Genomic DNA, 27,557 nt, shown 5'->3' with positions numbered 1-27,557 from the left:
TTATGGGGGGGGGGGAGAAGAACAAATGTAATCTGAACAATAAAGATTTAATTAAAAAAAAAGGAATGGGAATGGAAAAAATATATAGGATCATTGCCTTTATTAAGGTGGAGAAAAGCCAGTACAAGTTCAAATGTCCTTCCATACTCTGCTCCCCCACTCTTCCCCACCCCACCCACCACACTCAGAGAGTGTCTAAAAGTTTTAATGTGTTGACAGTTCTTAATTTTTGAAATAGCATGCTCAATACTGAGACTATTTTTTAATAGTTAAGACATTTAATTCTTAACCGGAACCTTTATAACACATGTAGCTACCAGGTTTTTTGTAAGGCGGTTCTCAGAGCTAGATTTTTGTGCAGAATAGCGTGAGCATGTTTCTAGTGAAGTTTTAAGCTATTGTTATCTGAGATGAACTGGTGTGACTAGAGGGAGGCCTGCTGTGACAGCACATTGTATGCGGACGTTCCTGCGGCTCCACCACCCGTGAAACAGCAGGAACCTTATAATACAGAGAAGCCTGGATAATTAGATAAAGTCAGACCCCCAAATTTAAGTTGTGAAAATTATTGGGTACGTTTTCCTTAGGCGCAGTCTCATAATTGCACAGGCTTCAAAGTCCTGTCAAGATACCTTTTCCCCCTCTCTTTATAATTTTGGTATTGTTTGGAGTATGTCATTCTTTTCTTTCCTGCTTAGGAGAACTTCCAGTGGTAAATTCATCATTTGGATCAAACTGCTGCACTTGTAACTGCCAGTCAACATTGCAGGCCATTCTCCAAGAACTCAAGACCATGCGGAAATTAATGCAAATTCAAGCAGGTACAATGATTACACATCAGATCAAGTCCCCTGATTCTTAATGCATGTCTGACATCTTCAGTTGGGATATTTTTTATTGTGCTTTTATTGTTCAGTTCTTCCCTCTGCTGTCTTGCTATTATTTTTTTAGGTATCCATTTTCTCAGCTTTTCTTCCAACCTATTTTCCTTTTAGAACATCTAACAAAATTTGTATTGCTAATAATACTAATCCTTTACCTATGTACATGTGCTCTGTATACCTCACCCCCTGATCTCCTAGCACCTCACATGTTGGTTCATTATATTTTGAAACAATTATACATGAAGGTGGGCAGAGTTCTTCAGCTTATTATCCGAATGTGAACAGACAAAGAGGTTCCGATCAGGAAAGAAAATGAGCTGACTTATCTGGCCCCTTGAGGTGCTCTGTTTGGTGGCTGCCTGCATCTTGGCCTCCACTCCTGCACGAGTCCTTTTGGGGCTTGGCATGACAGTGTGGAAGGCACACGGTCCGGTAGGTGTGGAGGAGGCCTTTGGGAAGCATGGGCCCTGCTGGTGGCTTTTCTCCCTGACATTCAGGACATAGGAGCTCAGGCACAGTTTGTCTTCTTCATTTACATGACGCCTTTTTTGTCCTCACTCCTCTTAGGCTGAAGAATAGAAGAGCAGTGCATTTGCAGGTTGGGGTGAGAGTTCAGTTTCTCCCCTTACTCCTATGCAACTTCTCTGAGCCTCAGATTTCTCTCCTGTCTCTGGAGTACTAACCTCTCACTCTCAGGGTTGTTTTCAACAGAGAATGAGATCGTAAATGAATTCTGTAAGGCATGGCACGAGTGTAAGCAATTTGTTAGTGTTGTAATAAAGACCACAGAGTATTTTATAGAAGTCTAGATCTTGATGATAGGGGCTCTGTTTTCTAATCTTCACAATTAGGGGAGAAACAGAACTTTTTTGTGACATGTACCGAAAATAATCGATCATCTTATTAAGCTTTTCCTCTTGTCAGGGAAAACAGCTCCTTGGCCTTGGCCTAAAGCAGGAAATAGTACAGTCATGTGTGACTAGCATTCCCCTCCTTTCATTGTAAAGGTATTCATGAAGGTCATGGTTCAGAAATTGTACGTGGTGCCTTTTAGTGAATTCTAGTAAAATTTTAATATTTAATGATGTGGTTTTGATATTAAAAAGCTTACTACTTAAGACATTTCAGTCACCCAAGATTGCATAAAAGTAAGGTGAGCACCCTGCCTGGTGTGGCCCAGTGGTTGAGCATTGGCCCATGCACCTAAGGGTTGCGGGTTTGATTCCTGCTCAAGGGTACGTACCTGGATTGCAGATTTGATCCCTGGCCCCGGTTAGGGCACATGTGGAGGCAGCCAGTGTGTCTCTTTGTCATTGATGTTTCTCGCTCTTCTCCCTCTCTCTCTTCCTCTCCCTCTCCCTCCCTTCCACTCTGTAAAAGTCAATGCAAAGAATATCCTCAGGTGAGGATTAACAAAAAACAAATCAACAACAACAAAAAATGTATGCTGTGTGGCTAGAATTTATTGCCTTCAAGACAGGTATTTAGAAAGTTTTATCTTTGCTTTAAGGTAGTAGGATCAAGCAATAAGATCTGGATGCAAGAAACTTTGGCTATGTCTAGACTTGCAAAAGGAGAAGAAAACTGATAGTCCCTGTGTTGAAACCAAAAATACGTTCACCTTTAATTTAGATAGTGAGTCTTGGAGAGGCGTGTGTTCTAGACTATCTTGATAATTGCTTTAATAGTCCCCTTGACTTTGGGGAAAATTCAGAGAGAAGAGAGAAAAGTTCTCCACTCTGGCTTGCACATTAGAATTACTTGAGGAACTTTAGAGAAATCTCAGTGCGTGGGAATTTTGATTCAATTATTCTGGGGTAAGGCTGAGGCACTGAGATTTTTTTCAAGCTCCAGGTCGAGAAACCATAAGCGCAATGAATTACTGCATGGGTGATTAAAAACTTTTCAGTTTATATGCAGTGTCTGTAGTTTGTTTCCAACAGTTAAAAATTTCTTTATAGGCTGGAAATGAAAATATCAAATTTAAAGTGTAAATATTGTTTATTTGCAAGCTGATAGGAAATATTCCATATTTATTTGCATTTAAAGATCTTCAGTTTGCATTTGACATATTTATAGGTGTATTTCTACAAAAAGGCAGGCATATTCTATGGTCACATTTAGTAAGCCATATTAACACATGAAAATTTCATATTTTTCTTTTAAATTTTCCATGCGAGTATTTTTAAATGGTTAACAAACATTACTTCTCAAAGTGCACCTGTAAAAACTATAATTACCATCCTTGTTTCTTTAAGTATATTTTCAGTATTAGTACTTAGTTCTTGTTCAGTGCTTTTTGTCTTTGGAACGCAAACTATTTCTGGATTTTGCTCATTTGCTTGATGCGTGTAGGACTCTGTTATTTCTATTTTTCAGCCACATAAAACTGAGGTGTGGAGAAGTGGCCAGGTCTGAGCCAGCAGTGTAGTGCTGTGGAGGCAGTTGATGTCTGTGAGGAAGGGGTTACAGGACCTGACAAGTGACTAGCAGGCTTTGCCCACATGCTTACTGGTACATGCATACTGGTCATTCCAGACTATTCATTTGCTCAGACTTACCCAAGTGATCATCCTTGTCCAGTCTTTGTCCATTTTAGTGCTAGCAACTGATCAGTTTAACCCCAAATGACAATTGAATATTCCTGAGACTGCCTTCCCAGAAAATACGGATATCTACACCTCAGTTTAAGTTCTGGAGTTCTCATTTACATAACAATGCCATGTGATTTGTAAAATCATGCTCAAATGTTTCCTCGTAGCTCATCATTGAACCCGGCAGTAGCAGTACAATCCAATTATTCACCAGCATCTGCAGCAGAGTTCTCTCTGGGGTGTTTTTCTGCCTGTAGAACTTTAAGGTGCTCCAGAGCCTTTATTTGGTAAATCCAGGTCCCGCGTGCTTTATGTGGTGTGCTTCATCCTTGAGTGAGCCCATTGCAGTCTCAGCCAATGGAGCATGCAGATAGACAGGTGAGACATTTTCCTAAGTTGGACACAAGTGCCTGTACCATATTTTTGTTTATTGTTCACAGTTGGAACCCCAAACAGACAACAACCCCCAATTTCCCTTATGTGCTCCCAGCGAACTGCTGTCTCACGCAAGAGAAATAAAAAGAAAAAAGTGCCCCCAAAGACTGTTGAACCTCTTACTGTGAAGCAGAAGCCCACTGTGTTGGAGACTAAGAAGACAGGTGTGGCCTCAGAGCAGTCGTCCCTCCAGGCAGCTGAGCGCACTTCCACGGGGGAGAACCACATCCTAGGATTTGGCATTGTTCTGGAATCACCTTCTTCCGATGTAAGTTGATGTTTTCTGGCTGCTGACACTAATGTGATATAACTGTTAGGAATTTTCTCAAATATACACTTTCCCCTTAACTCATGCTGCCCAGGCAAACTAGAAAATCTTGCAGAATACACGTGGGAAAGAGGAAAGGAAAATGATGAATAATTTCCTTGCCTAGAATTTTCTTTTCGGAAAATCTTATGCCTTATTTATTTAAACATGTTTTCATTCTTTATCTCTGAAAGAAGGGTGAGGGAGTAATCTACTCACTAATTTCTTTAACAATTTTAATTTTGAAGTGGCCATTTTCAATTTCCTCAGTGTAGAGCTAAAAGAACATAATTAAATCCTTTGCAGATGGGCATAAATGAACCAAACCTTACAGATAAGGTCACACCTTTCTAGAAACACAAACTAACAATAAAAAAGGAGCAGTAGTGCTAATTCTATTTTATAGATGCAAGCTACACTGCTAATTAGGCTGCAGTGCCATGCCATTTACTCTATGTAATGATAGGTTAATGCTCTGCAAAGGTTTTCTATTTTAATAACATAGTCAGCATATTGTTGCAAGTCCAAAATGTTGGATGACATCTGAGATATCTGACTTGCCATTTTATATTCAGTGACCATAAACTAATTTTGTTAATAGTGTGCTAAATGTGCAATTGCATACTCTTTATAATATCTAAGAACATTGGTGTTTCCAACCCCAACTTGTTGGGAGAGTTCTTAAAATAAACAAGAGTGAGTCATCTATTATTATCAGATTGCATAGGATGAGAATCCTGCTGAGAACTCCCACAGGCCTATATGGGATTAGAATTTGGTCCTACCTTTTAAGTAAGAAGTAAATGGCTGTTTTTAAAAAGTGTTCTCTTTCACATTGCATAGGAAGACAGTTTGCTAGCATGTATCCATGTTGGGTCTTAATAAAGGGGGACAACAAAAATCATTTTGTGACTTTTTTAGAGTAGAAAATCATTCGAACTTTTATTCAGTCCCTGGTGTCGAAGGTTTTTTGTTTTAGTTTTTTATTTATGAACACATGCTATAATTTTTAAGAAGTTTTTCTAGACTAAAACTTAATTTTAAAATGTCATTAATGATGATAATGTTTTACTCTGGACCAGTCAGCTCCTTTGATTAGAGCATATTGTTTTGAAACTAAAGCTCTGGTCAAAACCCATGTGGATCACATATTTGGAAACAGAGGTACATTATTCCATAACACAAAATATATTCAATCATAAGAAGTTTTCTTAATACCTTTATTTTTTAGCATTCTTTTCTGATAGGCTTTGATGTATCAAGAGCAATCATTTAAGTTGTATAAATCATCCCCTAATGCTAATAACTGAACCTTCCTTTTTAATTTTTATGCTCCAAATATACTTCAGAGATAAATTGAGAACTAGCTTATAAAGGCCTTATGTACATTAGTGAAATCGAGTTTTTATCTTTATCAGTATTATAATTTTATTTACATGCCAAATAAATATAATTTGCTTTTTATTTATAATTTTTTTTTGCTAACAAGAGAAATTAAATTTAATAATGCACATTTAGAATTGTCCATGAAAACTTAGGTGTTTATTACCTTGATGAAAGAATAACATACTTGTAAAGAAAAGCAAAATTATTTATATATACTAGAGGCCCGGTACACGAATTTGTGCACGGGTGGGGTCCCTCGGGGTGGCCTGTGGGGATCGGGCCAAAACCCACAGTCCAACGCCGCCTACAGCTCCTACCTGCCGCTCCCACTCATCTCGGCCCTACTGCACCTGCCACAAGCTCACGCCCAATCAGTCCCGATCAGGAGAGGTTCGCACCGCCGCAGCAGCGCTCACCAGCCATGAGCCCTGCGTCTTGCGCTCTCCCGAAGGGAGTGGCTCTCCGACTTCCCCTGAGGGGTCCCGGATTGCGAGAGGGTGCAGGCCAGGCCAAGGGACCCCACCAGTGCACAATCGGGGCCAGGGGAGGATGCGGGAGGTTGGCCAGCCGGGGAGGGACCATGGGAGGGCTTCAGGGCATGTCCGACCCATCTTGCTCAGACCCAATCAGCTGGATTCCAGCAGCAAGCTAACCTACCGGTTGGAGTGCCTGCCCCCTGGTGGTCAGTGCACATTATAGCGACTGGTTGACTCTCTTCCCATCTAGTGGTCAGTGCACATCATAGCAAGTGGTTGAGCGGCCTTAGCATATCATTAGCATATTACACTTTGATTGGTTGAACAGTCAAGAGGTCACCGGACAACCAGACACTTAGCATATTAGGCTTTTATTATATAGGATATTATATTTATATATTTTAGTATATAAATATATATAAAAAATATATATATACTTTAGAGTCCCGGTGCACAACATTTGTGCATTGGGGGGGGGGCCCTCAGCCCAGCCTGTGCCCTCTCGCAATCCAGGACCCCTCGGGGGATGTCTGACTGCCAGCTGAGGCCCACTCCCCACCTAAGTCGGCAGGCAGACATCCCCCGAGGGGTCCTTAGCGCTGCCTCGGAGGCGGGAGGGGTTCCCGCCACCACCGGTGCACTCGCCAGCCGTGAGCCCGGCTTCTGGCTGAGCGGCGCTCCCCCTGTGGGAGCACACTGACCACCAGGGGGCAGCTCCTGCGTTAAGCATCTGCCCCCGGTGGTCAGTGCATGTCATAGTGACTGGTCATTCCGCCATTTGGTCAATTTGCATATTAGCTTTTTATTATATAGTATGGATATTATATTATCCAGCTGATAACCCATTGTTCAACAGAAATGCACTGCACCTGTGCAATGAGTCCCATTGGTGGATAAAGAAATTCTGTCCATAGGTAGCGCTCAATGGCATTCATGGGGCTGGGCTGTACTTCGAAGTCCCTGGTGGAGGAGATTGACTCCCTTTGGTATTGGGACCATCAATGCTAAGGCATCCAAACTTAGTGCCTTTTAGTCTTATTATTTCTTAGCCATGAACCTTTTAAAATTTGGTGGAAGTCCAGAGGAAAAAACAAATCTATAATAATCTTAAAGGAATCTTTCAATAAAACAGATTGGAGAAAATATAATTAGATATATATATAAGTGGGTAGGAAATGTGTATTTGAAGATGGACTCTGAAAAGTACCCAGTATTGGGAGAGGTAGATCCAAAGTTGTAGGATTGGGCAAGTGGTAGCAAATAATGATATAAAAGTAGGGCAGGGCCAGATAGTGAAGGACATATAATGTCTTGCCAATGCCCTTGGTCTTAATCTTATGGGCACTAGAGAACTATTGCAAGTTTCAAGTAGAGAAATAATCATACCTGTGTTTTAGAATGGAAAGTGGAACAACGTTGTGGATGGAGAGAAGATACTAGACACAAAGAGACCAGAGGCAGATAATTACAGTCAGCCAGGCAAGATTGGGAGGGTCAGTACACAAGCAGTGAGCCTGAAGAGAAAACATGAGAGACATTTAGGAGGTACCCAACTTGGTAACTCAGTAGGAAGTAACCTCCAATTTCTATCTTGGAAAACTGGGTTGCTGACTAGATGGTCCTGACTTCTTTAACTGAAATAGGAAAAGAAAGCAGAAGCAGCCTTCAACTCTGGATGGGAAGTAAAAGTTTGGAGCACAGGAGAAAGATTAGAGTTAGAAGCCATGAAATATGACACATAAAACCTATGCTTTATTACCTTTTTAAGTGTAAAAAATATTGTACATTTTTAAAAATTCACAATGCATTAAGTTATCTTTTTTATGCTGTGACTTTTAGAGTCACCAAAATACAAATTTGTATCTCTATGCACAAACACAAACCTAAGCACACATGTGGGGCCATAGATGGTTGCAGGTAGAACACTGATAATGATTATCTGTGTTCAAAGGTAGAAAAAACAGTGAGCTCTAATCACAGCCAACTGCAGTGTCAATGCCTCAGTCTTGGGAACACTAAATGATACAGATATGTGGGAAAATCCTATTGCTGTGCCTTGCATATAAAAGGTACTTAGTAAATGTTACTTAGTCTACAGGTGATGAAACATATGCATTTGCATTAAGCATAATATCCTATCTAATAAAGAGTGAATATGCTAATTGACCCTCATGCCATCGCAAAGATGGCAGCGCCCACAGCCAATAAGGAGGGAATATGCTAATTGACTGCCACACCCTCAAAGATGGCGGTGCCCACAGCCAATAAGGAGTGAATATGCTAATTGACTGCCACGCCCTCGAAGATGGCAGCGCCCACAGCCACAAGATGGCGGTGCCCAGTTTCCTCAGCCCCGCCAGGGCAGCAGGCATGCAGCAAGGCTGGGCCCACCCCCAGGCGGGCCTGGCCGCTCCGCGTACCTGCCTCTGGAGACCCCCAGTCCCCTCAGCCCCCCACTTGCCCAGGGCCAGCCCGAGGTGCAGGCAAGCCTCAGATGTCAGCTGCCCAGCCACCCAGGGCTGCCCGAGGCTCAGGTAACCAGGGCTGGCCGAGGCTTGCGCTGCCAGCAGTGGCAGCAGCAGAGGTGTGATGGGGCGTCGCCTTCCCCTGATCTCTGGGTTGCCTCCTGCCCGAGGGCTCCCGAACTGTGAGAGGGGGTAGGCCAGACTGAGGGACCCCCCCCCATCCAGTGCATAAATTTTCATGCACCGGGCCTCTAGTATAAAATAAACATGAAACTTTGGGTTTAGGACTTGGCTTTAATTTAGAACCCTCCCCTCAATTTAACTCCCATTTTCTCTTCTTTCCTTGTTACCGCCCTCTCTCCCTACCCCCCAACCCCCAAAGGCCCCAGTATAATTTCAACAGTCCTTCCTTCTAGAACTTTGTATACTGGTTTGTAATATTTGTTTACTATCCTTTGCTAAATAATTTCTCACATTTCTTCCTTACTCTGAGTCATGATTATTATAGATAAGGACACCGTGTCATAAAGGACTTGAAGCACAAGTTCACACACCCAGAAGGGTGGAGCTGGTTCTCAAACCCAGGTCTGCAGTGAGCCCTTATCTGAGTGAGACTCAGGCATCTGTCCTAGCACATTTCTTGTACGTGCCCAACACTTGGTAGCTGTTCTCGGGATGATTGCTACACAAAGGGGAACTGGAATGTTAGACTACAACTGTGTATTCTCTTTACTTAGGAGTTTCTGGGTAGGAGAACTTAATGGTTAAGGGTACAGGCTCTGAGATCAGGCTACCTGGGCTAGAAGCTTAGCTGTGTGACCCTGAGCAAGCACACCTACCCTCGCCTTCCTCAGCTTTCACTCCATAAAATGGGGATAGTGATAGTGCTGACCTCTTAGAGTTGGCCTGTTGGGAGAGTTAAATGAAGTAATCTATGTAAAATTCTTTGAATAGTACTTGGTAAATTTCAAGCACCCAGTAAATACTGATTCTTTTTCAACTTTAGCAGTCCTAGCTAAGTATCTTTAGAGGGATGAATATAAATATTTGTTAAGTAAATTTATGTTTACATATAAATGAACAAATATACATGAACAAATTGTGTGTTTTTTTAAATGAGTGGCCAGAAATGTTTCTCTTTGGGGGCAGGATTATGTAACCCATATTAATTAGCACATTAAACAAAATTGAAACCTATATTACACCAACACAAAAGCAGAAACCCCAAACCAAATTTTAGATTTAAGTACAATATTATTTTTTGACACATGTACAACCCAATAATCTAGTGGTATTCAGACAAGACACTTGTGACTTTTTTACAGTTCCTGTTTTTTCCTACTTAGTTGGATATATTGGTTTGTGATTTTTAGGGCAGATGTGCATGGCTCAGGTTTGTTTCATTGTTGTTGCTTCTTGTTTGGCTAGTTTTTTGGCTTCGGTGAAACACTAAGATCAGTTTTTTAAAATGCTTTTAAATGTTTTTTAAAATTTTTTTTCTATTTTTGTAATAACTATGAATATTTTCCAGCAAATCCTAAATTACACAAGAGGGTGCAGGCCGGGCTGAGGGACACACACCGCCGCCCCCCCCCCCCCCCCCCCCGTGCATGAATTTCGTGCACTGGGCCACTAATTATTAAATAATTTAAAATGCATTGGTGCTTTCAACAGAAGTGGCTTCTGAATTCAGAATGTGTTTTCTTAATTTCTTTTTAGCACAATAAATAAAGCAATTCACTGGGAGCTAGTAAAGCAAATCAACCAGGCAAGCTGTTTTTAAATTTATTCATTGACACATTGAATTAAGGCAGTATATGCTTGTTAGTGTAAGTTCCAGCCTAGACTGCCTAGGTTCAAATCCTTACCTCATTACATATTAGTTGAGTAATTTTTATAAGTAACCTAATGTCTCTAAACTTCAGTTTTTGCATCTGAAAGTTGCGGATAATAATAGTAGCCACTTCGTAGGCTGAGAGTTAAGTTAGAAAACACATGGAATGTGTGTTACTAGGGCCTGGAATATAGTAAGTAGCAAATAGTAAGCCAGTCTGAAACGGGCTACCTGTTTTTTACATAGAGACACAAACTATTGTGTCTAATTTATTAATTAACAATTGAAAATCTGGGGCCGGTGCCCACTCTGAATATTCATACACTTCTTTTTACTCTTTTAACCTATGATCACATATAGCTTTTTACAATTTGGTATTGATAATCCTATATAATAAAGAGGTAATATGCAAATTAACCCTCATGCCCTCACAAGATGGCTGCCTACGACCAGGCTGGCAGGGGGGTTAGTGAGGGACAACCAAACGACTGAACAAGCAGGCTGCTTGGGGCGACCAGGCCTGCAGGGGCATTAGTGAGGGACGACCAAAAAACTGAACAAGCAGGCTGTGTGGGGCGACCAGGCCTGCAGGGGGGTTAGTTAGGGACGACCAAATGACTGAACAAGCAGGCTGCGTGGAGCGACCAGGCTGGCAGGGGGTTTAGTGAGGGAAGACCAAACGACTGAACAGCAGGCTGCGTGGGGCAACTAGGCCAGCGGGGGGGAGGGGTGGCGTAAGGGGTGACCAGGCCGGCAGGAGAGGCAGTTGGGGGTGACCAGGCTGGCAGGGGGGCCAGTTAGGGGCAACCAGGCTGGCAGAGGGGGGTAGTAAGAGGCAACCAGGCCAGCGGCGGGGGGCAGTAGGGGAGACCAGGCTGGCGGGGGCGGGGGGGGCAGTTAGGAGCGACCAGGCTGGCAGGGGGGACAGTTAGGGGTGATCAGGCCAGCACACAGAGGCAGTGAGGGGCAATCAGGCTGGCACACAGAAACAGTTAGGGGCGACCAGGCAGGCAGGCAGGTGAGCGATTAGGAGCCAGTGGTCCAGGATTGTGAGAGGGATGTCCTGGATTGGAGAGGGTGCAGGCTGGGCTGAGGGGGAGCCCTCCCCCCGCCCCCCCGCACAAATTTCGTGCACCAGGCCTCTAGTACCTTATATAAAAAGCCTGTATCAGAAATGTTCCCTCTGTGATTAATTTGTATCATTTCTTTCAAATTGTTTTACATATTTTTCTTTAGATTATACAGGGAAGTCACATGATATTCTCATAGGGACTTAAGGGGAAAAAAATTTAATTTACCTGCTTAGAGGATCTCTTATCCACAGTAGGTTTGGACCCAAACTACAGTTGCCAACCCCCCACACAGTAAAAAATCCACATGTAACTCTTGACTTCCCCAGAATTTAACTACACAGTTGCTTCTCAGTACCTGAGTGGGACTGGTTCCAGGACCCCCTGTGGATACCAAAACCCACAGATGCTCAAGTCCCCTATGTAAAATGGCAGAGAACAATACATGCGGTAAGCTCTTCACATCCTAGGACTCCCACTATAGATCAAAAACAGTACATGGATTTATGAAAAAATCCATGTGTAATTTGACCCGCACAGTTTCAAACCCATGATATTCAAGGGTCAGCTTTTTTTGGTTGATTTTTCTTTGTTAAATGGCATTTAAATATATAAAATAAATATCAAAAATATAAATCTTTGTTTTACTATGGTTGCAAATATCAAAAAATTTCTATATGTGACATGTCACCAGAGTTAAGTTAGGGTTTTTCAAAATGCTGACACGCGGAGCTCAAAAGGTTCGCCATCACTGGCTTACTTCTAAGCAGAGGGAGACCACAACTGAAATGGAAAGAGAAACGAGATAGCTAATGTTCACAAACCTGGGTCCAGGAACATTTTCAAGAGTCCTTATGACTACATGCAGTTTTTGCCTCCAGAACTTCACTCAGTGTAAGATGTAATGCCACTAGATAAGGAAAATTCAACATATGATACATTGTTGTGCTGAGTGGCTGAGGTACATGGGATGCATGAAAATCCAAATTTATATTGGGAATTCAGACTCTTAGCTCTTAAAATAATGACTATAAGTGTCATAAATTATGCCCCACACTTTGGATGTCACCATTCAAAGATCTTAAGTATTCAATAGAATTTATTGAAACATATTACTTCAGTAATCAGTAGAGTCTGAAAATTGGTATGCTAACTATCTGTCTTCATGGGAGTATCAAATGGTGATTCTGTCCAAGGAAGTCTAGTTTTTAAAAGGATATTCATTTGGAATGCTGGTTTCTGTCATAGCCATGATTAGTAAGCAGAGAGATCTCATTTAAACTAGAGACAGTAAACAAAAAAGAGATTCAAAGATACAATTAAAGAGTTTAGCCTGTTTTTAAATATATATACAAAGATGTGGGTCATTAGATGGTAGTAATCCACTGTGTGGTTATATTTATAAAATGGAGAAAATAAAAAGGTTTCATGTGAAAATTTGAGATGATCTTTTCTTCGTTATCTCAGAAAGTGAAGCTATTTTTAAGAAATTGGTTTGCATTGTGTTGCATTGTAGATATAATGTTAGTGCTCATTCACCACCAGCTAAGAAATCTGCATAAGAGAAAGGACCTGAAGATCAAGAAGGGGGCAGAGATTTGTCACCTCTGCTCTGGCTGCTGCCTCAACTAATAAAACTGACTCCCTTACACAGGGTGCATAACTGGGCGAGTTCGTGTTCCTTGATCTGGAAAGAATGCTGGAAAAAAAACAAAACATTTTTCTGGCAATAGAAAGTGGAACAGGAAGCTTTGACAACTTCTGTTTTGGGATAGTGTCTCAGAAATCAAAATACTATTATGATCTCACAGGGAGTCTCTTGGCTCCATAGAAACTTCCAGATATTTAGAGTTAGGACTCACAGCAGATGGCAGAATCAGCAACCGCATCTCTGCCTCCTAAATCCTATATCCAGGGCCTGATGAAATGCTATCCTGTCCCTCCTGTACCCCTTCACTCCTCACTAGTCAAATGCTGCCTAATGCTCTGTACCTCTCTCGTACGTAGCGCTTACCACTTTCTACTTTGCATGGTAGGTATTTGTGTGTGTGTCTCATCTGCTGAGTCCGACCTTAAACTCCTTACACACGGAGGGTGCTCAGTTAATAGATACTGATTCAGGCAGGTCTGTGTTCTCTGGGTTCTCTGCTCTGAGTTAGCGCAGGTACTTTTAGGAAAAGACTGGGATACTGGACCACGACTCAAACTTTCAAACCCACGTCTTCATTTATACAGGGATAAAAAATTGCTAAATACTAGTCACATTGAATGAATTTCTACATAGCTTTTTGTGTGTTCTGACAAATATCCATCAGACACTAACTGGGGGGTTGGCACTCTGAATACGAAAGAGTGCACAGTCTGATGAGAAACACAAACTCCCAACTAGATGAATGCAGTGTGGGAAGGGCCATAAACGGAGCTCATAGGAAACACTAAGTGCGCGAGGAAGGGAGGGGCTAGTTCTGCCTGGCGGCTAGGAAACCAAGTCCTACAAGATGAGTCACGGAGGAGGTTCTGGGGGTCCCAGAGGTCAGGTGGCTGAGTGTTCAGAGCCTGTGATGGTTTCAGAGTTATGGGGATGAGACAAGTTGCCATCTTTCCATTCTCTCTCGCAAATTTAAGAGCGTCTGTTTCTCCCTAGACCCTCAAATAGTTGGGAGTAGTTATTTCTACAAAATAGGCAGGGATTCTTTTGTTTTCTTTTTTTCATGGCTTTCAAATGATACAGAAGCACTTAGCAAAAATCTGCAATCAGTTCATTTAGAATTTAAGGTGTAAATGCAGCCATAGAATGTGCAAAATAAAATTCTGCTTATGAACAAAACTTAGTCTGAGATTATGGTGATAAAATTCTCTCAACCCTAATATTTCTACATTGAATCATTTGACAAATATGCTCTGGGTGCCTGGGGTGTGCCAGCTTCTGCTCTAGGAGTTGGGGTCCAGCCCCAGCTCCCATCTGCCTCCTCTGCCGACCTTTACCGGAAGCAAGGTGCAAAAGTTGGGAAACAGTCTGACAGCACTGTTTTCATAGTGATATTTCCCAAGCATTCAGAGACCAAACGTTGAATGGCAGAGTGAAGCTGAGAAATGAGATGTCTTTCTGGACGACCCAGTCGGGAACTCCATTCGGGAGGGGCAGGGCCCAAACTCCTTCCCACCCATCTGAATAATTTAAGCCCTTCTCTGCTCCCTCTTTACTCTGACCATGATGTGCTAGGCCTTTTGAAAAGCAATAGAACAAACAAAAATAATAATTCCTATTTTTCTCTCCAGGAGAAAAACTAATCCCAAATCCTCGTGTTTCTAGTATGATTTAGAAAAATCTAAAGTAGTGCCAGGTTTACAAAGTAATAAATATGATAACTGAGAATAAGCTTTTCTAATACATCTTAAGTGAGATTTCCTTCTGACCTTTTTTTAAATGAAAGTTTACCAGTTGCATTTCTTCATATTAAAGTTATTATTTTAAAGTCATGTTATGACCAACAGATTATGACTGAGTTTTTATCTATTAAACAAGAATTTATTGAGTGCTTACTATGTGCCAAGCCCTACAGATACAAAGTTGGAGTTCCAGGCACCAGGAAGGACCACAGTCTAGTAAATAATTTTAATACAGTGTAATAAATACAATTATATAAGCATGTCAGATCATTAGCGGTGACAAAGAACACACAGCCACCTCCTTGGGCAGGAAGGAGTTAGGAAAGGTTTTGAAAAGGAAATGATGTGAACCGGGTGTGGAAAGATGAAAGGCGAGTTGTGAACATTCATGTCGTGGTGGCAGAGAATGTGTTATTAGTGTCTGAGCATATTCAGTAGAGTCTACGTTGAAAGGCACCTTACAGATCTTCCAGTCCAGTGCCCCAGTCACGAAATCCCTGACAGGGAAGCAATGTGACTGATGCATTCATTTTCCATTGGTACTCTGGGTATAGCTTCACGTTCCTTCCAAAACTAGGGGTCGGGTAAATTTAAACTGCCTGGGGCACCTGTCTATCATTTACATTTATTTCATATATTAGTTTACATGAGTTTTCATTGGAGAGAAATAACACTGTTCTGTAGCTAAAAACTACTGGCCTAGTACAAAGAGGATGAGACATGTGGGAGAGTCTCTTATTTGTGTCCTTAAGCAAATGAAATTAAATTGTTTCATGGAGGAGAAAGTGATGTGTCAACTGTAAGGCACTGAGTATATTTAAATTATTTTTAAGTCATTTGGGCCTGAGTTCCTTCATTTAAAAAATGAGGATGTTTCACCCGGAAGCCTCAAGTCCCCTGTAGTTCTAGAATTATATGATTTGTGATTACCCAGCTTTCCCTTGGCTAAATCTAAAGACAAGAATGCTTTTTCAGTGTACTCCTTCCATTGCTTTTGACAAGACTTAACATTGAAATTAAAGCATCTTGTTTTGTGAATTATAACTAGGAATTGGTTTTGTAAATTGCAAATACACACAAAGCTGAGGTGAGACTGTGTGGTTCATAGGCTGTGGACATTGTAATGGCTAGTAATGTTTATTTGTTGCACATATGCCCAAAGTCAAATGCTTCAAATCTTGCTTTTAATAAAATATTTATGTTCTTTTGGTAGCCAGAAGTGCAACTTGCTGAAGGCTTTGATGTGTTTATGCCTAAATCTCAGCTGGACTCTATATTGTCAAACTACACTCGCTCAGGAAGCCTTCTGTTTAGAAAACTGGTGTGTGCGTTTTTTGATGACAAGACTTTGGCTAACTCCTTACCCAATGGGAAGAGGAAAAGAGGACTCAATGACAACCGGAAAGGACTAGACCAAAATATTGTGGGTGCAATAAAAGGTTGGTCTGCATCATTTCATTTTATGGGTTCTTTGTTGAGCTTTGTTTCATTCCATAAAGATGCAGCTGAAATTGTAGTAGACTAAGTGGAGGCTCATTTAATAGGCCGTTGGCAGTTTACCCACTGGCATGGTTTTTGAGTGTGAGCTCTGTAACTCACCACTCTAAATACCACTAGAATTCGGTAATGTTCTAGTGATGTTCATCTGTTAAAATAACAATTTAAGAACTAGTGTAATCTGCTGCAGAACTAAAAAGAAGTTGATTCTTAATCGATTTTTAAAATGAAGATACTTTTCCTCTCAGTAATTTCTAACTAAGAACTTCATCAAATTTCAACTTAAATTTTTAATTGTAAATAAGAATAAAGCTATGATGTTTTTTTTGAAAATAAAGTAAAACAGTTGTCTCCAAAGGGCAGAAGTTGCTTTTAGAAGGTCGTTGCTTCCAAAGACATTTTAAATGTAAATGAACCCACTGTGAAACCAAACCCTGTGCATCTCTACACACTCCTGGTCTCCTCTGCTCTCCTGGCTTTGTGACATGGAGCCATGCCAGGTACATGCAAAGAAGACCATGGGTGTCTTCCCTTCAGCCCCTGTGAACATGTGTCTGAATCCCACAGCATTACAATAGCCATGCAGGTACATGTATGATTTGATACTCATTTATATCCAGATCCATATCTTAGACCTATTTCTTAATTTTAAAATGTTCTTGCTTAGGGCTCTGATAAATGTTATTTTAGGTAATAGAAGTACATAAGTGTTATTTTTTAAAGGAATGTAAATGAATTCTCAATTATAAACACAACTACAATGAAAATGAAATTGTGCATCAGGCCTTAATGATTACTAGAATCACTGTAAGAACTTACTTACAGTTCCTGTAGGAACTGTATCAGTTCCTACATTTTTGGCTTGTGGACTGGGACTGGATGCAGAGGCCCTTTCCTCCCCACCCCTGGACCCGTTATTCTGCAAAATGAGCAAATTAATTTAATAGTACTTAAGGATACTTGGAAACCTACAATGAACTTCACAAAGTAATATGATTTTTAAATGGAGTCAGCAAGTTCCAGACACCTTTTGTTCATGGCCAGAAGGACAAAAGCCTTCATTAACAGAAAATTTTTCATTCTCCAACAGAATTTTTTTCACTTAAAAATGATAGTTGAGTTGTACTAAGTAAGAAAAACCACAGAGATATCACAATCGGTGTCATTTCTGAAAAGAGGGATTCGGCCTGAAGTGACACTAAAAAGATTGCAGGCTTTGGGAATGGTCAGTGGTGACCAGGACTTGAGGAGGTGAAGATTTAATGTGTCTGCGGGAGACGGGAAGGTCAAGGCTGGTGCTGCTTTTCATTGCTGAAGCTTTGAAACACACTGAAACGGAGCCAGGATTTGTGTTAATTTTCTTTTTTGGGGGGACAGTATATTAAGATTATGAAAGTGTTTGGAAATTGGGGAAACATAAATGACCATGTTCCAATTTAATAATAGAAGAGTTACCCTAATAATAGATGGTGATGAAATTTATCATTACAAGTAGACTAGAATGGGTTTATACTACTGTTTTCAAGCTAACTGGACATCACACAGTAGTTTAAAATGTGTATTATAAACAGAAATAGAGAAGATGCCTTAATTTTCTTCACAGCCCTACTCTTTAGCTAGAAATAAATATGGCAATGAGGTTTCTGCTCCCTTTGCGTAATAAAAGTTATTCAAATCAAAGAACTTAAAGTTTCTATACACTTCTTATATTACTGAATTAAATCTGCATTAAAATTCTTTTAGAACAACAAAATAACTATGAAATAGGTAGAAATCTACCCATAAGCTACCAACAACCTAAGTCAACAAATATTGTATATTCACTTGTTTCCTTGCAGTGTTTATTCAGAAACATTTTTCTTTTGTTTTTTCCTGATTACAAAAATAATACATGCTTGTAAAAATTCCAAACCATAAAAAAGGTATGGAAAGCTGAAAGGCCTCCATAATTTCACCCTGCAGAGGTTACTGTGTACTTTCCTACAATCTTTATTTAAAAGTATGAATGCACTATAGTTTGTCTTTCTTATAAGAACATTCTCTTTGTACTTACTGGTCAGCATTCTCACCTGATTGATTCTGATCATCTCCTGTAAGTATCTTGAGGACAAGCTTTGTCTTAAATATTTTTTATTACTTGTAGCACTTTACTGAGCTTTGTACAGGGTAGGGTTTCTGAAAATACACATTGGGTGAGTGGATAGAAAGGATTTTATTTTTCATCTTGATTTTAGCCTAAATTTATTGACCTATTGGGTCTAGCACTCAACATGTATCTTTATGTCTTCTCACAACTCATTTGTAATGATCAACATTAAAACATTGTTATAAATTTCTACCAGTTAATAAATTGTCATGAAAGCAAAAAAAAAAAAATAGAAACCAAAATTAAATATATATTTTAATACATTTCTCTTAATTCCCTAATACTTTTTTCCTTTGCATATTATACTTTAAAAGTTTATTAACCTACATATTGTAATATAAAGTGATTTTTGGAAGTAGCTATTAATTGAAGGTCTTTTAGAATAATTATATTCAGTTTTTCTTGCTATTAGTAGAGAGAAAAAGAAAAATTTATTTCCCTAACCCAGGTCTTTTGAACCTGAGCAAACTGGGAAAGTGAAAAATCATTTCTTTATACATAACAGTGACAAGGCTACTTGTGTTACTACTGCTGTCTACCACAGACTTTGAAAAGATTTTGCAAATATTATTCAGTCTTCCTTTCTCTGTCTTTTGAGATAATGCACCAATACTGTATTAATGTGAAATGTTCTACAACCTAGGAATATACGAAGACTGGTAGATTTTATAAAATCTGAGAAGTAAAAATAACAGTGGAGTCTGGGTTTTGTTTCAAAGTGATTAGGTTGGCTAAGATAGCAATGGGAAAAGAAGTGGATGGAAACCTCTAAAATGCTTATAAATAGGAACAGAAATGGACTGAAAAATAAAAGAATTTATTGTGTAATAAATACAGAGCTCTCTGTAGTGATAATTAAAATCCCCATGACAGTATCTTGAAAATAAAATAGAATCCTCTTTGTAGAGATCACATATTTTCACATAGTCTCATCTGTTTTATGGTGGCTAATAGATATTGGTAATTCATTAAAAATTCATTTATAGCCCTAGCCAGCTTGGCTCAGTGGATAAAGCGTCAGCCTGCGGACTGAAGGGTCCCGGGTTCGATTCCGGCCAAGGGCACATGCCTGGGTTGCGGGCTCAATCCCCAGTAGGGGTCGTGCAGGAGGCAGCCGATCAATGATTCTCTCTCATCATTGATGTTTCTATCTCTCTCTCCTTCTCCCTTCCACACTGAAACCAATAAAGAAATATATTTTTTTTAAAAAAATTCATTTATAGGTATGACCCAAGGATCCTTAATGAGCAGTTCACCTGAACACTTTGAGCTCAACTGGGAAGAAGCAACATATGCTCTTACTAAGTGGAGGGTTAGTGCCCAGTTATGCTCTCCTCACGTTATGCTGCACCTGCTGAAGACCATCTGATGCTTGATATCATTTACCAGGAGACCATGAGTTAGAGCCACCTAGATAGTGATGGAACCATTGGCTCTCTGAATGCTCTGCAGAAAATACAGTTACCGCAAAGCCATTTTTAGAACGTGGGTTAAGATTTTTAGTTCAGCTTCGTAGACATTAGCTGAGAAAGTTTTATTAGTATCAAACTACATTAGATTCTTAAATCCTCTTACATTCAAAGGAAATTACATATGCTTGTCAAGTTAAAGAACTGGTCAACTCTTCATTTTACTCTAGGCAACACACACCTGCTATACACACTGCTGTTCTCCTGGGGAGCGAACAGTGTGATGGTCTGCCAGGGCACACACCAGGCCTCAGAGCAGCTCTGGGAGGGAGCACTCCTTGGATGGTGTACTCCAAAACTGACTGTGCTTCTGACAAGACTAGAGGCCCGATGCACAACATTTGTGCATGGGTAGGGTCCCTAGGCCTGACTGGCGATCAGGGCCGATCTGTGGGGCGACCGGTGGGGGGATCTGGGGTGGTGCCGGCCCCCTCACTGGCTGGCCCCGCCCCCGATCCCCACCCTCCGACCCCTGCCACCATCAGTTGCCTCCCTCTGTGGGGCGACCAGTGGGGCGATCAGGGGTGGGGGGGGGGCACTGGCACCCACCTTAGCTGGCCTGGGGCCTTCGGGCTCGGGGCAGCTCCTGTGTTGAGCATCTTCCCCTTGATGGTCAGTGCACGTCATAGCAACTGTTCAGTCGATTGGCATATTAGGGTTTTATTATATAGGATTAGAACGCACTGACTACATTTTACTTCCCCCTTCATTGGCTCTGCTGAACTGACCACCAAAACCTCTCATTTCATTTCAGCCTCTCTCAAGACTTACAGGGCCCGTATTTGTCATTTTAGAATACCTTTCTTTTTTATTTTTACTGCCTATCATTGTTCATTTCCTGGGATTTAATCGAGAAAAGTGAATAGCTGTTTTCTATCTTATCTCACATAGACCTCAATTAATTTGGTTGGGGTATAATTTACATCTGACTTGTTATTTCTTGATAGTAACTTCTGGGTTTTCTCAGAACTCTCGGTAAGAACGAGGCGGAAATACCAGCTTGCATTTGAATATCCTTACAGTGTTGATTTTATTCTCACTTACAGGAGAGGAAACTAAGACTCTGAGAAATTAAACTTCCTTTCATTAACTTAAACAGCTGGTAAGTGGTAGAGCCAGAATTTACGCCCAGGTTTCTCTGACCCTAAAGCCACTGTCTAGCATGTTTCATTCCTTTTAGGAGTATTTGCAAAGAAAGAAAGGCATCCCAATTTTAAATTTCTATCTTAAAATTTAGCATTTTGGATTCTTTAGAAATTTCACTAGAAGACTGTCATATTACTTATTTAAAACAACCAGTCAATTGTGTATGCAGAGCATACTCAAAGTGAATTTGAGGGTAATGTACAACCATGCCTTCACTTATTCACTAGCTTCAAGGGCAGGTCTTTCCATGAAGATGGTGAGAATCCGTCCCATCATGCAGGGAGGAAACCAGAAGTGTGACCCCTTCCCTCAGGAAGGAGACACTTCTGAGACTCTCCTCGACACAGAACCACAAAGAAAGAGCTTGGAAGTCACACTACATCTAAGTAGTCTTTCAAAGGATGTAAATTAAATTCTAGTTTAATTGTTTGGCAGTTGGAACCCATTGATGAATGCTTTAATTCAAAAATCCTTTTGGAAGATGAATAATCATTGTCAACTCATCTGCTCATATTCTTACATATCAGATCAGCTTCAAACAGGATAGAGCTGCCTAGTATATAACAACAAAATGATATATAACAATGTACTAGTATAATGGCATCAGGCACATAACTTGTCTCTCAGCTCTGTTTATAACTCCTGCCCAATGGTCGTTGTTGTTTTTATCTTCCCACTTTTCATGTGGTCCAGTGACAGAGAGGTGATGTTGACTCTTGGCCATTCTATATGAAGAGCATATGTCCAGTCCCTTCACAGCAGCTTTCATATTCTAGTGTGCATCAGCATTACCTGAGGTATTGGTTCAAAATTCAGATTTTTAGGTCACACCCTCAGAGAGTGATTTCATAGGTGCAGGGTAGCCCCAGAAATCTGACTTTTGAGCAAGCAGCTGCAGGTGACTGACACGGGTGTCCAGACCACCCTGGAGAAGCAGTGCCACCCCAGCTCCTGATCCTAACAGCCCATTCGGGCAGCATGCAATAGCCTTCCTGTGAAACTCTTCCTTACGCTGTTCCTTAAGGGCACCCCATTTTCTGAAGGCTGCCCTACTTCTCTCCTGGAGCAAATGGAAAAATAGCATGTGTCAGCGGCCCTCATCCTTTGAACCTCTGGGGCTTAAAATGATTTTTTCTGTCATGTCACAAAGGGTCCTGGCTTCAGACTTGTCCGCAGTGCCTCTCCAGGCCTTGACTGGGACTGCCTGCTTCACCATGCTGGAAGGAAGACGTTCCAGACGTCAGCACAACTTGAACGGACGAATCACCAAACTAATGCCGTGTTGTTTTCCTTATGGCCTTATCATTGCAGCCTTGAAAAAAATGTAGTCTCCACTATAGGCCAGTTCTCCGCCAGTCTCCCTGATTGCACATTTGAAACCAAGTTTCTTCACCAAACAGTGTGCTACAGAAGACATGGTCTTTGCTGCTTTTCCAATACTGGATGTGTCATGAAAACACCAAAGTGTTTGCAGTACTTGCATTGACCTTGCAAACTTAAAAATCCTCAGCAGGCATGAAATTTCTGTTACAACGCTAATGTGTACTGTCCACTCACTCTGAGTGAGGAACTAGTGGCATAAAAGCAAATAGGATGTGGCCCCTGACCTTAAGGAATGTGTATTCTCTAGACAGTCATCAGCGAGCCATAACACAGAAGCATACTCCCAGGTAGGAAAATAACATGTCAGGTGCCCAGTGTGGAAGGAGAGGAAAGCATAGAGGATGTAAATTCCTCAGGAGAAGACCTCAGGAATGAGTGACATCTAAACTAGACCTTAAAGGAGGAGCAGTGTATCAAATGCAAAGAAAATGGAAAAGGCTTAACCACAGAATAAGTTTAATGAAGCTTAAATTAAATAAAGCATTGGGTGAAAGCCTTTTGCCCCAGAACTGTTTAAAGACTGTTCTTAGTGATAGAGCTTGAGTCCTCAGCAACTGTTTACCTTCAGATGTTTAAATTCGTGAATATAAATACCAGCAAATACAGTTTATACCCAGGGATTTTCAACCAGAGCTGTGCTTCTTCAAGTTGCTTCTGAAAGTTTCCTAGGCCCCATCCCAGACCTAATGAATCAGACCCTTGGGATTAGGGCCACAGCAAGTCAAAAGATTGTCCCTGCTTTGTCACTGGCTTTCCCTAAACCCAGAAAAGGAATCTTATCTTCCTCAAAGTTATAGCTCCATCTTCTTGGTACATAAGGAGCAAATAGATTGTGGAGAAACTTGTTAAGAAGAAGGCTATGGCTTTTCTTGATCTTTCTTTAGCTTGTTATATAATGGATGGGATCCAGTTGTGGATTAACTTACAAGGATTCAACTTAATTCCCATTTACTGAATTCTTACAAAACCTGGGTTTTAACACCACTATCAGAGTTGACAAAAACAGCTTTCTGTCAAAAGAGAGATGTTTCTGCCCTAGTGGGTTTGGTTCAGTGGTTAGAGCGTTGGCCTGCTCACCGAAGAGTCTCAGGTTCAATTCCTGGTCAAGGGCACATTTGCAGGTTTGATCCCCAGCCCCAGTTGGGGCATGTGAGGGAGGCAACCAGTTGATGTGTGTCTCTCACATCAATGCTGCTCTCTCTTTCTCTCTCCCTCCCTTCTCACTTCCCTTCCTCCCTTTCACTCTCTCTAAAAATCAATGGAAAAGATATCTTGAGGGGCGGAGGGGGGATTAACAAAGAGAGAGAGAGAGAGCGCCCCATTTCTGTAGCTTGGAGGACAGGGCCAGCATGACTGCATTGCACATTACGGCACCCTTCTCATTAATCACATTGTTGGTTTGCAAACTTATTACGAAAATTTTCTGGCATATGCCAGCAAAATGTCCTATGGAAGGGACACCTTTCTGAATGGCACCATATGAGCTAGCCATGGCCATGAACATAGAAAGCAGTGTTTTCTGCACAGCCCATCTCCTTTTTCTTTAAATCCCTGAATTGTTTGGCTGATCTGAGATGCTCACCAGCATCTTAAGATAATGCCACATGTCTCTTATTTTCTTATTCATTGCAGGGAAGCAGAATTGTGTAGTATGTCTAGAGTTGGCCAGATAACATTCTTCATAGCTTTTCTCCTGGACCTGTAGTTGGTACCATTAATCTGGCAAATGTTTCCATTCCATTGGCTATCTCATACAAGGTATGCATAAAAAATATGAGAGACTCAAGAACTGAACTTGCTTATATTTTTGCCCTAACGGTGCATATGCAAATAATTAGGGGATGTTTGTAGTCACTGTAGTACTATGGGCTAATGATGAACTCACACAAAAAAAATAAGGATATATGTCAGCTGCTCTTAAGGAAACCCCTTAAAAATCCATAGCCCTCCATTTAATATTGAACTGGCAGTTGCATCGATTTTGGCTGCCTTAAAGACATCTTTGAATAAGAGTAAGTGCGGCTGCATCTGTCAGCTTAAGAACACCTGTAAGAGAGAGGTCCTGCCTCTTGGAATTAGTCAGGTTTTCCCACTGACTGCCTTACAGTCACGTCTTCTGTTACATTGACTGCATTTCCAGGTTCTTTCTTGCATCTGGCTCTCGGTTAGATTTTGACACCTCTTCAAGGCCAACTCCTGGTTTTACTCAGAACCTTAGTTAGCATCCCCTTATCAGCCCTGCTTTTTGGCACAAGTAAATTCAGTATTGGTTAGTTTAAGTAGATCCTTCCCCACACCTCTTTATCACCACGTGCACTATTTTAAATCAGCTTGTTAGGTACAACTAATTGGGGACAAATCCCAATTAGAAATGTAGACAGAAGTGAGGAGTAAATGAGATGGTTGACAGTGAAGACTAAGACATGCAGGACATTCCAACTTAATCACAGGGCTTGGGGCCTGTCCTGGCCTCTTTCCAAGGAACTGGTGTGGTCCTTCTTACCCACACACAATGCATCACCTGAAAGGTGGATGGGGCTTCTGACACTAAGGCCCCCTTGGAACCACATTCTTTTTGACAAAGACATCAACATTCTCCTACTTCGTAAATTTGAAAGCTCAGAAGCAGCATCGATGCCTTTTTTTTCCTTTACTGCTAATCCCGCTTAATAACTCTGCCCTGTCAATTCTCTGTGTCCTTCCTTGCTCATTCATTACTCTTCAGCTTCTCTCACACCTCCCTAGTCCAGCTGTGCATCACCTTGTCCCTGAAGTTCTGCAAAACAGTTTTTCTTTTTTGAGATGTAATTGACTTATAACATTAGTTTCAGGTGTATAACGTGACTTGGTATTTGTGTATATTGCAAAATGATCACCACAGTATGTCTAACCAACATCCATCACCATAAAACACTCTAAATATCCTCCCTGCCCTTCATTTTCCCCTTCCAAACTATACTGTAAACTAAGAGCCAAGTACCATTTGTAAAACAAAACTTTGTGACCTTTTCCTACTGAACTCCTCTTTTCCCACTAAATCAAGCCCAAACTTGGGCCTTTTCCAGACTTCACATGACTTGATTGCTCTCTTCTTGGAACTACCAGGTGAACCAGCCCAGCATTGACCCTACTCCTCAAGTATCACATACTCATTTGAGACTTGGAGTTATGCTGTATTCCCAGGGCTATAATGCTCACCTCTCTTTGTAGCCAAATCCAACTCATTCTTTATGGTCCAGCCTAAGTCTCATTACCTCTACCATGAGACTTTCCCCAGGTACCCTAGACTGCATTGATTTCCCCTTTCTCCAAATTTCTATACGTAGTATGTTACTTGTACATAGCCAAGCAAATAAGTCTTGATTAAATTGCTTTGCTATTGGTGGCTTATATGGAGGATGACTATATAATTTGTTTACCAAACCGGGACACTTTTGAGAGTGAAAATGATGCTGTTAATCATTTCACTAGGTAAATAGGCATTTCCAACTGAACTGAATAAATCAAGATACATGGTCATCCTAGTTGTGTTTGGACATCTTGTCTTTCCAAGACTGTAAGCTTCTATGGGGCAGAGCCCATGTTCTATATTTGATTTGCTTATTCCTTGGCACATAAAACAGTGCCACTCATAGAACTAACGATTAAGAAATACAAGAGGGATGCCCAGACAGTGTAGCTCAGTGATTGAGCATCAACCTATGAGCCAGGAGGTCTTAGTTCAATTCCCAGTCATGGCACGTGTCAGGGTTTCGGGCTCAATCCCCAGTAGGGGGTGTGCAGGAGGCAGCCAATCAATGATTCTCTCTCATCATTAATGTTTCTCTCTCTCTCTCTCTCCCTCTCCTTTCCTCTCTCTGAAATCAGTAAAAAACATTTTTAATAAATTCAGGAAGGAGAGATGGAGGGAATCAAGCAGTCAATTTACCTTCACTGAAAAAGGTGGTTTCTTAAAAATCAAAAGTCCACTCCACTCCACTGATATATGCAGGACACAAATACCAAGATAGCCACACAACTTCTCCATGACAAGCTGGAAGAAGGCAGCTGAAATCAAGCAGGCAGAAGAGAAGTTTGAAGATTTGAAGAGACCACAGCAACAGAAATCAAGTGATGCACAGCATTTCAGGGTGGTACAGATCTCGACAATTAACACTATCAAGGGGACCCACATATAAACCCAATTTGTATTCAGTGGGGGCTCTAAAAGTATTGATATTGTGTGTGTTTTTTGTTTTGTTTTGTTTTTAAATATATATTTTATTGATTTTTTACAGAGAGGAAGGGAGAAGGATAGAGAGTTAGAAACATCGATGAGAGAGGAGCATCGATCAGCTGCCTCCTGCACACCCCCCACCGGGGATGTGCCCGCAACCAAGGTACATGCCCTTGACCGGAATCGAACCCGGGACCCTTCAGTCCACAGGCCGACGCTCTATCCACTGAGCCAAACAGGTCAGGGCAGCATTGATATTGTTAATTATCAAAGAGGAACCTGCACAATATGGAAGTTTATCATGCATTTGTTCAGAAAGTAATCATCTTCAGAAGGTTAAGTATAATAATTGTCTTGTGGGATTTTTATTTAAACCCAATAATAAAATCATAAGCAGGTTTAATGTGCCATTTCCTGTTTTTACCATCTCAAGACTTGATACATTGGTGTTCTTATCCATCCTTGTGTTTTTTAAACATCGTCATAGCAACTTTGTACCTCAGAGAGTATCAAAGAAAGGTTTGAGAACTTTTTTTATAATCAGATTCAAAATGTGAGCCCAAAATTTTCCTAGAGTTTTATATCAATTAGAAGGGAGTTGCCACCATTAAGAAAGAACAGAAAACAAAATCCTTGTGCGGCATCAGCCTGTTCCCAACGCTTAGCATCTTCACCCTGATGGTGGCAGGGATGGGATGAGTGTATTGACCGGATGACCTGATTCTCATAGGCAAGACCCCCATCACCACCTCTGCTCTCCTGACTCATCATTCTATTCTTCCAACCGTGGCCATCTCTGAATTGGGGTGGTTGTGAGGGACAGGATGGTACCTGAACTTCCTGACTGTGTCATAGCTTA

The 27,557-nt window shown here is 41.0% G+C and overlaps 1 protein-coding gene across 11 annotated transcripts in view; it reads left to right on the top strand.

Annotated features, from left to right (window-relative positions):
- The window catches only part of BEND7 (BEN domain containing 7), an 80,512-nt gene that overhangs the window by 27,862 nt on the left and 25,093 nt on the right, over positions 1-27,557 (top strand). For 10 of the 11 annotated variants that reach the window (XM_014548010.1, XM_005876593.2, XM_005876594.2 and 7 more), the window contains 3 exons: positions 699-821; positions 3,919-4,181; positions 16,055-16,280. In XM_014548010.1, the coding sequence (XP_014403496.1) occupies positions 699-821; positions 3,919-4,181; positions 16,055-16,280 (612 nt within the window). Of the gene's footprint in view, positions 1-698; positions 822-3,918; positions 4,182-16,054; positions 16,281-17,428; positions 18,678-27,557 lie in introns of those variants that run through there. The other variant, XM_014548016.1, reaches the window with a different exon arrangement.

Source organism: Myotis brandtii, unplaced genomic scaffold (genome assembly GCF_000412655.1).
Source record: "Myotis brandtii unplaced genomic scaffold, ASM41265v1 scaffold49, whole genome shotgun sequence".
NCBI classification, from domain to species: domain Eukaryota; kingdom Metazoa; phylum Chordata; class Mammalia; order Chiroptera; family Vespertilionidae; genus Myotis; species Myotis brandtii.
Note: the sequence above shows the minus strand (reverse complement) of the source record. Positions and strands in the feature narration are given on the sequence as shown.